Source organism: Leopardus geoffroyi, chromosome B2 (assembly GCF_018350155.1).
Source record: "Leopardus geoffroyi isolate Oge1 chromosome B2, O.geoffroyi_Oge1_pat1.0, whole genome shotgun sequence".
Lineage (NCBI taxonomy): Eukaryota > Metazoa > Chordata > Mammalia > Carnivora > Felidae > Leopardus > Leopardus geoffroyi.
The window spans coordinates 91,463,202-91,476,961 of record NC_059332.1 but is presented as its reverse complement, the minus strand read 5'-3'; the positions used below and the strand labels follow the sequence as shown (position 1 = coordinate 91,476,961).

The 13,760-nt window shown below is 43.2% G+C and overlaps 1 protein-coding gene across 5 annotated transcripts in view; it reads right to left on the bottom strand.

Moving 5' to 3' along the window:
* The window catches only part of GRIK2 (glutamate ionotropic receptor kainate type subunit 2), a 661,616-nt gene extending 648,158 nt beyond the window's left edge, over positions 1–13,458 (bottom strand). For 4 of the 5 annotated variants that reach the window (XM_045499147.1, XM_045499151.1, XM_045499149.1 and 1 more), the window contains exons 1-2: positions 12,537–13,458; positions 6,788–7,192 (exon numbers count right to left, since the gene is read on the bottom strand). In XM_045499147.1, coding sequence (XP_045355103.1) covers positions 6,788–6,902 — 115 coding nt within the window. In that variant the 5' untranslated portion in view covers positions 6,903–7,192; positions 12,537–13,458. The remainder of the gene's footprint in view (positions 1–6,787; positions 7,193–12,536) is intronic. The other variant, XM_045499146.1, reaches the window with a different exon arrangement.
* Between the last annotated feature and the right edge of the window lie 302 nt (positions 13,459–13,760).

Sequence of the window (13,760 nt, the reverse complement as noted above, 5' to 3'; positions counted from 1 at the left end):
TAACATGAAAAATAAAAAAAAAAAAACTTGCAGAAAGATTTTGAAGGTCTCTAATCTCCCACTCACATTGGTTTTATCAGATAAGCTAATTGTTGCTTGAAAATACAACAATATGAAATGTTTGGCCCTAAAGGTGTGAGGCAAGAGACAAATAAGCCTTACTTGTTGGGGGATCAAGGGAGAGTTAAATAAAGTATGTGTTCCTTAGAGAACATGCAGAATGTGAGGTGGGCTGGAGGGTGAAAACTGGTGACCTCTGGGCTACTTGCTGTTTCGATTTCATCAACTCAGAATTTTTTAAACAATTTTTAAAATTGTGTGCAATGAAAATCTCACAGATTTTTATATGAAAACATAGGTTTCAGGTTTTTCTGGAATAATCAAAGGAATGGACAACTTTGAGTAGACAATTCCACAAGGACAGAAACAGTTACAGAGGTGAACAATCTTATAATGGACTGAGGCTTGACTTTTACCCTGGGACTGGCTGTCCTTTAGTGTTGCCAGTGTAAAGCAGGGAACTGCACTTTTTCTGGGGCAGAAGGGACCTGAATGGAATAAAGTATGGTAACCTGAATGCAGAATTTTCGTTAGGAAAAAAAAGGAGGGGACAGGATTAAAAAGACAACATAAAATATCAAATACCTATGACTATATTGAGAATTTCTTTATTACCTCTGTAGTTTCTCTACTATAGACAAGGTTTGTTTAAAAATAAAAAACAAAAAACTACCAATGATGAAACTTTAAAGAAAAAGTTAAATTCGTTCTTTTCCGTTACAGAAAAGAAAGAATTCATCAACACTTACCCTCAACACCCTATATACTATCAAAGAATTTTAAATGTCTTCTGCATTTGAAATAAGAGGCATATAATTCAACTTATTAGCTCAGCTCTCAAAAATATTTCCTTATTGAAACTTGCTCCTAAGCCTAGGTTCACATATATGATGAAGATCCAAAGAAAGCTTATTTAACCTACATTAAATCTTGATAATGCATTAATGAGTCTTTTAAAGGGATAATTTTAATTCCCCAATCTTCAACCATAAAGACTATATAGTGCTAATCTGCCTTGCCCTTTCGATTAAACTTGTTAAGGGCATTCTATTTAGTCAGCACCCGGAATGGGCCATTAAAATTCTTGTTCTGTAAGAGTTGTGTTCAGTGCTCTGTTGTTTTAAATTCCATTAAATCCAAATGGTCTTTATCGCCCCATGACCACCGTGACTTCAATCAGCCAATTTAATTACCTTACAAAATTGTCAGCAGAAGCAGCAAAGAAAAACAGGAAGGCCTATGACGTTATCAGATTGAAATCTTCCTCTTTGGTGTTTAATCTAGACCAGTCAATAATGATGATGTGCACCTATTTCCTTTTCTTTCAGGGGCTTTTGACCTTACTTTTCATGCTAAGATTTAGGGTGTAAGATTCATTTGAAGCATTTCCAGTTCCTTGATAACTGGACTATAAATTGAAAGCCCACAGAAGATAATGTTTCACTACCCAAACAAGACAATCAACAATTCCATTTCAATACATCAGACCACCCTACTGGGGAAAACCTAGGGTCTCCCACAAACCCCAGGTATTATGGATGCAGTAGATTAATGATTTAAGTATAGTGCAGTTGAAAAACAGTCAACTGCTTTCTACTCTGATGTCTGAAAATGGACATCAACAATTTTCAGGGAACAAATGTAATTGGAGCCACGATAACACAGTAAAATCTTAACAACAGAAAGAGAAAATGAATTCCTCTCACTTGAATTTCTACTACAAAAGGGCAAAGCATTTTCTGTATCAGAAATTTTGACAATTAAAAGATAATAAAAAATTATGCCATCTTTATCATAGGCAACGCATTATTTAATGGTGAATAGGGTTGAAAAGGCTCTGATAATCAATGATACATCTTATGTTTGGTTTATAGTATGTTCCTCCTTTGAGTGGGAGCAATTCACATTAACTTTCCTGTGCTGAGTAAATGTTGAAACAGTGTCATTTGAGAATTCAGGGAATGAACACACTGCAATAATCACTTGAATTAAACTACAAAGCAGAAAGTGTCTGTCTGAAGAAATGTCTACTGACATATAAACTGCTGTTCACTGCTGAAAGACAACCTCACAAAGCCTGAAAATGTGAGTTCCATGTGTCTAGGTGGAGAAGGGGTGCTATTTCTAAAGGACGAAAAGATCATTTTTCAAAGTCGTTTCCTGAAATGAGTGTGCCTCTGTTGATGGATCACATCAGAGTTAGTCTTTGAAGCTTTAAGAATAAGTGAGAACTTATGTGAAAAACAGATTTTTTTAGTGGCCGTTGTGTTGGCAATTCTTGGAAAGATTTCCCTCCCCTGCTTTCCAGAGCTCAGCTGAGCAGGTGTTCGGGCTTTATCTATTTCAGACAGTAGCCGCTATTACTCCCCCATCCCCGCCTCTCAAGAGCCAGTTTTCCTGCTTCCAGATGTAAGGCCACTCCTCCTTCCCGCCCATCTCACCTCCCAAAGGAAGAAAAATCTCTTTCAAAGAACTTGTAGACAGGGGCAGCTTCTAAGCTCAGTCAATTCACTCACTCCCTTGATATTGTAGTACATCTGCTACTAATTATTATATCTAGGAGCACTCGAGATGTCCAGCAAATAGGGGGATTTCCATAGGGACTCTTTCCACTCCTCCTCACGTCGTGGGTTTTATTATCTGAGCTGTCCCTGACCTAGTAGTCCTCACCTTCTGCCTGTGTGCTGGGAGGTGACTACGTGCTGCGCCATGGAGCGGTGGCTAGTGCGCAGTAGCAAGGAGGTCAGAGCGCATCGGAGGGAAGACCTTGCCTGTGAAGCCTTTAAAGAAAGCCACTCTACTGACATGCTTAAAAGAAAAGCTAGGTCGAAACATCTGAAGGAAAGAAATGGCCTATATCACATGCTTAGCTCCTCCAACACGACTAGCTTGGAGAAGCTGCCCAAGAGTCTGGGAGAAAGTTTGGGTTAATGTCCGAGCAAAGACATGCCTGGAGTTCTAAATGCCAATTCAGATAAGCACTGAAAAATAACTCGACCTCGAAGATTGGAAACAAGTGATATCTTGAGGAGTGGCCACTTAGCAAAGATGCCAAAGCCTCCCAAACTACAAAAGGGACTGCTAGCCCAGTACCAGTAGCGTCCCGAGCCCCAACAGAGCTACTTTCTACCCCCATGCTGTCCCAGAAGCAGGGGTCAGAGCAGAACAGGAAGAGAGGGAGGCTACTGTAACAAAAGCAATGTTCAAGTACCCAGAGCTGCAGTAGTTTAGAAGGGAGACTATTGGGGGCCACACCCCCGCAAATGGAAAGACGGAAAGATCCAGCCTTTGCCCTCACCAACTGCAAGCAAAGCAAGCACGCAGCTGCGGAGACACAAAGGTGCCTCATTTACATAGAGGAAACCTACTGTGCCTGGGGAGAGGCCCGGCTGGAGGCTTCTCAGGCACCTGGAAAAGCTGGCTCTGAGAATGACTGATGTGGCCTGGAGTGGGGAAACAGTCTCTGACCGTCCAGTATCCACTTTGTCCCCTGACATTGTCTCCCTAGGTGAGCGTTGCCAGGAGAAGCCAAAATGTGCACAGCCAGGATCAAAGACAGGAAACAGCCATCCACTTTGGAGTTAACTTTTAGCTGACTATAGATAGGTCCTTTCCCTCACTGCCCTGAGCTATCTTAAAGCTGAAGGAAAGCACCCTAGGGTCAGCGCTCCAGAGACCTTCTCTCGGAGTTGTTTGCTTCCCTCGAAGAGGAGCAGGCCCGGGTGTGAAGCTCAGTGAGAGCCAGTAAGGGTGGGAGGGGTGTCCCCGGACAGAGGCGCTCCTGGGCGTAGCTACGTAAGTTTTCTTGGGCACGAGAGAGGAGTCACTGTGCCAAAGTGTTGCTTGCTTCACGAGAGTGCATTTGCCAGCATGTGTGTACGTGTGTATGAGAGAGAGAGAGAGCGCTTTTTGTACCCGTTAGACCTTCAGCAACTCAGCAAAGGTCAGCACCTTGTGCTGACAGCTCCCCAATCCACAGACTTTGATAGGAGGACTCAGGGTCAGGGTCGAGTTACAGCCCTTGGGCAGGGGTGTGTGTGTGGTGCGGCAGGAGGTTGTTAGGGGTAGTAAGGACAGCGTAGAGCCCTTGAGGGTGGTTTTCCACCACCAACTGGAAGGGGGGCTGGGGCAGCCTCCTGGCCACATTCAGCAGTCGCCATGGCACCCAGGCAGAGTTTCTGGGAGGTTGGCGGCTCCTAGTCAAGCCCAGTTGGTTGGGGGGGGGGGGGGGGAAGGGACTGGTTGTCACCTCTTCAGCAGAGACAGTGCTTCTCACCCACACCTGGCAGGCCACTGCCCAGAAACCCCAAACCCTACTCTTACCAGGCACGAGGCTAAAGATGAGGCTCTGGTTGGCCCTTTGAATCAAAGTTGAAAATAACCTTACTCAAGAGTGACTTATACACACTCAACCAGCCATCCAGTCCACTCAAAACATGTTTTCCCCAGGAGAAAATAAAACTCCCACCAATGCATCCAAATAGCCCAAGCAGGGAAATAGTCCAATGATTACAATGTACACAGTCCTTCCCCATAACTCAGGTGGATAGCAGAGAAAACCAGTCTCCACGTGGAAGATGTTTGAAGTTAATGGAGAAAATAACAGGTTATCTAGAAACTGGGCCATTGGTTTAGGGTATCTAGGCACTGGTGAGAAGGTCTTTGCCTACTCTCCTATTTCTTAAGGACATTCTTAGTAAGCATTGGTCTAGGAAAATATATTTTTGTGTGTGTGTCAGCTCTTTTGGAGAGCTGTTACACACTCTGCTACAGTCGCCAAGATTTTTAATATGAAGATATGAAATGATCAGCGAATGTAACAATCTAATGATTCAGCAAATATTGTGCTGCAAGACCAGAGGAGCAATAATTAAATCTTTTGAGTACTGGTGGCAGTTTTTCGGCTCCAAGTCTTCTTTTTTTTTTTTTCCCACCCAGTCCACAAGCAAACACACTAAGGCACACTCGTTCACAAACACATTTCAGAAGATACCTCAGTATTCCAAATAAGTAGGTTGTCCTACTCAAAATATTGGGCAAAACTACCATACCGTAGCATTTGCCATGCTTGAAGGAGAACAGCTGAACACACACACACATTTCCAATGATAGAGACCTGTTTAATCTCATCGAAAGAAACAAGCATTCCTGTGGCCTCTTGTTGCTAAGAGCAACGTGCTTAAGTACCATCTAAAGGCATGAAGCAAAAAAAAAAAAAAAAGCAAAAAAAAAACAAAAAACAAAACACAAAACACAAAACAAAACAAAACTGCAACAGTTGGAATTTGGATATAACCTGTTGTCTGTCTTTGTCATTACCAGCCTTCTGGACTCCAGGTGTTTATGTGTTGGATAAGGGAAGGGGAGACTAAGATTCCTTTTTTTTAATATGTGAAAAGCATTCCTATCCTGGCAATGCAAAGCCCAAGAGAGATGATAGATTTTATCATTATAGAAAAAGCACATGGGAAAAAGGAAAGAGAGAAGATGCTGTTGACATAATAGGAGATGCAGGCAATCAGTTTGATTTAAATTTGACTGACTTAATGTATCTGCTTTTATCTCAGAGACACATACTCAGGATTATATGGTTTCTTGCACTCTTTGGTCTAAATCCACTTGAACTGTCAAAGGAGGCTCCCACTGTGGGAGCGTTTACTCAGTTGGTTTTCTCCTCTCTCACTCCCTTCTACTTAAGGGAACTTTCCCTGACTAGTCCTGCTCCTCCTAAAACTCCATTGGACATTCACAGCAGCTGAGCGTTGCCCACGCTTCATTTCCTCCAAGCAAATCTCCTGACCAGCGTTTTCACAGGAATCCCACGTTTAGATTTTCCTTCGAGCTCTAAAAGAACCCTGATTCCGTAGGAAAGCAATAGATTCCCCTAATATATAACTGCCACTCGACTCTTTTATCATGCCACGATGAAATAAAGACGCACACTCAGACTCCCGCACACAACTACTCTCCGCCCCAATCACCACTGTTAATCATTCATTAGATCAGGACTCTAAGAAAGCTGGGAGAGGAGGGCTCACAAGTTAAAAACAAACAGAACCCTTTCTTAGGACGCTATTTTACTTCGGCTAAGCAGCAGCCTCCTCTTGCTAAATAGAGCCTACTACCTTACAATAACATTTTTAAAAGCGCCGTTTCCCCAAAAAAGGCAACCAAGGACTGGAGAGCGGTGAAATTAGCCTAAAAGGCTCTCTGATGACAAAAGAAATCAAAAGGGTGAGCTCCTTCCCACTCGCGGACCTGTCCGGGTCCCCGACCGAAGCGGACAGACGCCAACTTGCCAAAGAGTTACCAGGTACTGACTCGTCTGCCCCGCAAGCTGAGAGGCGTGCAACCCCAGCGCGAACGGTCAGTCCGCCAAGCCTCGGAAGACTCCCGCGGAGGCAGGCGGGCGCGACCGCCGGCTGTGCCCCCAGTGTCACCACCATCTCAGGCTACGGGGTGGAGGTAATGCAGCGACCACTACCACACACTGGCTCTCACTTCATCCTACCGTGGCTATTTTTTTTTTTTTTTTTTAAATAAAAGAAGGAAAAAAAGGAAACGAAACGGAAAGCACAAGCGGTTCTTTAAAACCCCGGGAGGCTATGGAGCAGCGAACAGGTCGGAATACGTTGAGCCCACCCGCCTGTAAGAGGGAACCCGCCTGTTTACATGCGGCTGCCTCGGAGCCGGAGACCAGGCAATGGAGAGGAATGGGGGATCTTACCAAATCTTAATACATGTGTGGTTCCTTGGGAATATCCAATCCACAGTAAGCAGAGCAGGAGTTTAATGGTGCGCCTGAAGACTGGATTACTTAGAATCGGGGAAATAATCTTCATGGTGTTTCCGTGTCCACACGCGCGGCACCCACTTCCCCGATCTAGCGTTAGGCTCCCGGTTCGGGTAGGAATGAGGATGCGTCGAGTGGTGGCCGCAGACACGATCACGGCATGGTCACAGAGAGGAAGGAGTCTCCGCTTCCCAAACCCATTAGCAATCGCTGCATGTTCTTCACTCACTGCGCCAAGGAGCAACCTTCCACTGCAAGGGATGGTGGGACATCCATGTTAGTCGGGGAGCATCCGGGAGAAATCCAGCACGCACACCCACAATGTCCGGCCGCGCGAGCCTGGGGAAGCAAAGGAGGAGGAAATCAATGGGAAATCCAGCCTTGGAAACCGCCGAGCGTCGGTGGCGAGCCACAGTCCCAGCACAAAAGGCGCTTTGCTCGCAAAGGTTTTGCCAGGCCCTATTCTACTGCACTGCTGCACAGCTTCTGACGTGAAGCCAAGATTAAGTGAGAAAAATTGAGATAGCTGCTTGCCTCTTAAGGCTCCCTGCCAGTGAGCTTCCCAATATCTCTTATGCAACCGATCTCATCGCCCGCTTTGAGTTTCAAGAAAGAAGTTGGATCTATTTACATGGAGAAAGTGCTTTTATTTTCCATAAGAGTCTTTGCTAAGAGAGTGACTGGTGTATGCAAGCAGACTTCGTACAATCAACTGATGAATTTTAATAAATGACAAGCTAAATCAAAGTCACTTTGCCTAGGAGTTGTAAAAAAAAAAAAAATGAAGTGGTCTAAGCAGAAGAATTTACTGCAAATGTAACCTGTGTTTAGGTTGAAACAAGGTCTTGTTTATATTCTTAAAAAAATTTTTTTTTTTTTTGCCCAGGAGTGAATACAGATTGGAGTGCAATTGCAGAAGTTAAGATAGTCTTTAAAAACTTGAGTGGACATTCCTTGATTACTACTCAGGAATAAAAAACAGACTTCAAGTGGTCTTTTAGAAGGAAAAGTGTTGAATTAAAATGAAGGATTCCTATTTTCCCACCTATATTTTTAGCTCATCTAAAATAATTGTGCATATATACAAAGACAATGATATTTAAGTTGGTATAACTCTTAAGGCTTCAATAACCTACCCTCAAATTTCTTCTCATTTTAGGTTTTTGAATATGTTTTTCTTTCAGAGGCAGAATATGGGATCACAGTTTGGGCAACACTGAGTATCAATTAGTCTAAAAATGCCTTATTGTCTAGTGTTCTACTTAGAGTCTTTAGGCAGTGACTGTCTTGGCTTTGAAATTTATTTTTTTAAGTACAGAAATACATATTCTTTTAACATGAAAATACATTTTACTGCTGAAATAGGTAATATGCTGTACTCCAGACATACAAATAAAACTATCCAATCCTAATATTTTACATTAGCAAGTGAAACCCAGATGGTTAGTAATAAATATGTTATTATATATTAATATTTTTAAGTGGTCAAGTAGCACAAGAGGCAAAGTGCTGGACCTGTATTTTAAAATAATTGTTTTTTCACAACCAACTAACAGGGCATAGGTTAAACCTTATGAAAAAATTATAAGATTATACCTTATTTGAAGAATATCTATTTTTTTTAAGAAGGAGTGATATGAGTACTATTTCTTCCAGATAGCAAGAAAATGATGTAATGTTTTCATTCCATCACACTGATTTTTTTCATTCTATTTTTTCTTAAGATATTATAAAATGCTGACTTGAAAATAGAGCTACATTTTGCAAAAGCATTAAGTGGGCACTGACTTTTCTTTAAAGATGGAGGCATAACTGCAGTGTCAAAAATAAGTATCATGAATGACTAGTTCTGCAGTGTAGCAGGCAATTCAATCAAATAATTTGACTATTTGAGCACTTTAAAAAGAACACCTTGTGCAAAAACCAAGGGTATCTAGCGACTCCTTCAGTCCATGTATAAAATATCTCTTGTAAGACATGTATACTCCAACACGTCTGTATTTGTTGTTTCATTTAGTTTCTATTCTATTTGTTCTCCCTCTTTTTTGATCCTAGCAGATACAATAATGACAGCCAGGGAAAAAATAAATATTCTTAGTTTTTTCATCTGTCAATATGATTGATATATAATACCTGAAAATAACATGCTCTGTTGTGACTAATCAAAATACTGCAGTTTTGCGGTATAGCTGGTATGTAATGAAACCTGAGAAAACAAAATGTACCATAACTCTTTGTTCACATATTCTGTTAATGTAATGGCATTTGACATTACAGTTGTAACTTCTCTACTTAAATCTAGCATTGTAAACTATTTAGCTTATGTGGGATTATTTATTGGATGTCTAGTTGGAAAAGCAAAAGATCAAGCTTCGAGATTCATGAAGTTCTTACCCAGTATATTAAAGAGTAAAAAGTCCATCATAAATTTTTCTTACTATTAATTGGTCCCCAAAGAACCAATTTTGCACATATGCTAAATTAGGTTCATTTACATCCATCAACTAATCTGAAAGACTTCCACATCATAGAGAGCAACTCCACCTGTCTAACTGAACTTCTGCAAGATAGGAGACGACCTTTCTTCAGGACCACGGACAGCGCTCCAGGCATTGATTTATTCTGGAGTAGTACATTGAAAGTAGTGCATTGAATGGGTAATGTGCCATTTGAAGTGACAATGAGCATAATTCTACCACACAGAGTCTGGGAATTTGAATTATTGCATTGTTCACATTGTCAAGAGGATTATTTTGTCAACTGTGCTGTGTGTATATTTCAGTGTGACTTACTGGGATTGCCTGGCATACCCAGGATGTGCTAATAGTCATCCCTTTCCAGGGCATACTACTACAAAAGCCATTTACATTAACTGTGAATCCCCTCATGAGCACTAAACTACTGTTCTTCATTTTTAAAAAATGCCTGAAATACCACTAAGAATTCAGAATACTGAATAACATCAATGCTATTGCTATCAATGTTCAGTGGCTAAAGACATTTCTAAAATGTACAATTAGTTATTGCTTTAGAATTCTCCACCTTCAGGTTTTCATCTGTTACAAGAGTAATCAGACTAATTATTGTTCTTTCTAATTAAACTTCACTCACTCCCCGGACAAAAACACAAACAACCCTTAAAAAAAAAAAAAAAAAAAAAAAAAAAAAAAAAAAAAAACAACCTAAAACAAAAACAACAGAAATCCTAAAATTACCAACCCCCCCTGCTCCGAGTACTAGAAAAGAATGACCTGATGGTGTGGAAGATGCCTTACAGTAGGGCAATCTTGAAGTTATTACAAGTTTCTCCCCAATACTGATACTAGACATCATAGTTCTGAGACTATATGATTGATAAAGTTATTGTATAGTGTTCACTGACCAAACTGAACTCTTTTAAAAATCATGTCAGTTTTGTAATTTGTTCCTTTTTCAAGGAACAAAAAGCACTATTTGGTGGCAGGGAATCATATATTTAGTAACAGTGAGATTTACACACCTTATCCCATAGTTACATTTGCTTTTGTCTATTTTAACCATATGGCAACATTTATTTCTAGAAGCCAAAGCTCTATAGGCTCCAAGGTCAAAGCAGAGATGACAAACTGCAAGTACATACATATATGCACACACAGAGGAGACCTGTATCTAAAAGTAAGCCTCAACATACACACACACACACACACACACACACACACACACACACAGAGAGAGAGAGAGAGAGAGAGAGAGAGAGAGAGAAGGTCCTGACATGAAGAGATATCAAGCCTATGATAAATTAACAAAGAACAAAATGCATATCATGTTCATGCAAAGCTTGTTCCAACAACAACAAAATGCCATTAGCTTCATCTTTCACTGTGTTTTTATATTTACTGACACTAATGACCTCTTATTCTTGGGCACTATTACTTGAGAAGCAATTTTAGTTCTCTATTCTCCCAGTGAAAATGAATCTTATTCTAGTTAGCTGCCACCTGCTGGGGCATGTACAAATGTGTAACAATCCTTACAGCCTAACGTTTAAGAAGACAATGCCTATACCTTTTGCAAGAGACAGCAAATACATATCCCAGGACAACCTGAATTTCAAAGGTGTTGCAAAGGTTCTTCCATGCCATACCTATATTTAAATTGTTTCACACGGAATTCTTTCTAAAGATTCCACTTGACTTGTCACCAAAGTCCTGCTGTTACGTGACATTTGAGACACCTCATCTCACAGTAACACCTGACCTGTTCTTCCATGCATATGGCCTGTTGTATGGAAACTAAGCTAAAATAAACAGGCTGTTCATCCATGGCATTAGAGGTGCCAGAGAATAAAGTCAGAGCTGATATCACTTAAAACCACACTGTTGCATACTTACACTTCTCTCTTCCTAACTACGAATGCTATGGTATGCAATCCCTTGTGATTCTGAACACATATCAGCTGTTCCACCAACATTCTGCTGCATTGATGATTAATGACATTTAGAGTTTTAATTAATTTTTAGATGCCAAAAAGAAGTGTATCTTAATTAAGAAATTGAATTGGAATAGCTTTACATTTCCTGGAAGCTTTTTTTTTTTTTTTTCTTTTTTTAAGATTTTAGTCTGTGCAATCTTCAATGGGTTTTAACAGAAGAAAACTAACAGGGAAGACTTCCAGGCATCACTTATTTTTCAATCACTTTCCTTCCGTGGGTTTCATATTGTTTGTTTGTTTGGTCGGTTGGTTGTTTAATAAGTTCCTAAGGCCACTGAAAGCTGCGGTGATGGTTACAGTAATGGTTTCTATAAAAGTTAGGCAAATCAAAAATTGAAATATTATTATCTACCTTCCAGCAACTAAACTACAGGCTAGTTACGATTGGGATGAATCAATCATCTCTTGTGTAATAATTAATCCATAAGGGAATTTCTGATGACAGAATACTTACAGTACGAAGATGAAGAAGTGCTAGAAGGTAGTCTGTGTGTTACCAAAAGGACAGTAGTAGTAAGTTTTCTAATGTCCCCTATTCCCTTAATTGGAAATCATTAGCTAGGGGGTCTCAGTTAGGTCGTGGTGTTGAGTAAAGAACTCCTTGAAGGTAAAAATATCAGGGAATGAGAGTCATTAAAAGTTTTTGCCCTTTACGATCCACCCCGGTGACTCCCCTTACCCTAATGGGACGTCCTCCGAGTTTTTGGTTTTTTGTTTGTTTGGGTTTTTTTTTTTCAGACGCTCCGGATACTGGCACTGGTTAAAATGAATGTCTGTACTTGAGCACAGAACTAAGGAGCAGGGTTAATGGAAAAATGGGCGGATGGAATGAAGGCTTGGGAGTTCGTCAGACCCGCAGGCAGACACACGGGTTCTTGCCATCTGTCTCTCTTCGCCTCGCGTGAGTCCCGGTAGCTGAGGCCACTTCCTGACACGTCCACTTATTAAATTATTTTATGTGGAGAACGCGAGCGCCCGCAGCCAACCGAGCCAGTTGCATCCTTGACGGGAATTGGCTGAGGCGAGCGGGACAAAGCCACTCGCAGCGAATCGGTCCAGCGGGTACCGTGAGCGCACCGGGCTCCGCCGCGCGGCTGTTCGCCTTCTTCCTCTCCAGGCGTTAAAAGCCCCTCGCCCACCCTCGGTCCCTCCTGTGGGAACGTACACCTCGGGAGGCAACCCCGAGCGGAGCCCACCGGGGGGAGTCCTTACCTCTCGCTGCGGGTGAGGTAGGCAGGGAGGGGGAGGGGTGGTCCTCAGGGAGGAGCAGCCAGAGGAGGTCGGGCGGGAAGTCTGCTGCTCCCGGACAGAGGAGCGCAGCCGCGGGCGCCGAGCGCGAGTGACGGCGGCGGCGGAGACGAAGACCGTGGAGCAGCGGCGGCGGCGGCGGCGGCGGCGGCGGCAGCGGGAGCGGCGGAGACAGACACGCCTCCTGGCGGGGGTTCCTCGCCTCTTGCTTTAAAGGCGCCGCACTCCTTTCCCTGCGGCCCCTGCACACTCTCGGCGGCTACCGCCACCAGGGCGCAGCGCTCCCCCCTGGACCTCAGGAGCGATAGTGCGAGAATTCTGGGCGCCACCAGGCTCGGACGTTATAAGTCCGCTGGCCGAGACTTCATCTCCTGCGCACAGCCCCGCCTGCTCTGGGATGGGGGGGACCGGGACTGAGATGTTCGGTCAGGGAGTGATGAAACCCCCAAGGAATTTGCCTGGCCCCGGGTTGTGACAACACATGTAAGGAGCCCGAGCACGTTCGGTTCTGGGTGGTGGCTTTTATACCTCTTCGAAACCATAGCAACGAAACTTATTTGCTGCCAGGATTTGAGGAGCAGCCCGTAGTCTCCAAAGTGGCCCTTTTAGTCCAACTACTGCCATTTCCCTTTGAGGTTTGCGGTAAAGATTTTGTTTGACCTGCTCCTTACTCCCACTTGCACCTCCTGTGCACACGCTACCAATGCTCTCTCGTCGCGCTGCCCGTACCCCTTTAGATGCCTGGAATCCGCGCACCTCTCCTCGCCTCCGTTGCTGAAAGTAGAAAGAGACTCCCCCCGGGCGTCGGCGAGAAGTCTCTGTGCCTGTCTGAAGGCTTAATGGCAGACGTCTTCTTGGCCCCCGTCCCCGCCCCCGGCCTCCGAGGTCCTTGAACTATCAACCCAAGCAAATCGCAGAAAGAAGTTGGATTTTAGATCTGGTGGGAGCCGAACCTGAGGTCTCAGGCTGTACGGTTGTAGAAAGGAGCCTGGGGAGAAGTCCCGGCTAGGCAGCCGCCAGTATCAATTCCCTGGGGGACTTTTTATCGGGCCCGAGGTGGGGAAGGGCACCTAAGACCTACAGTCTTCGCAAGGCTCGGCTTCAGGGAGGAGCCTCCGGCCACGAGCACTACAGGCTTCCCCTGCTTCTCAGCAAAAACGATTAGCTTCTGCAAACAATCTCTGATTT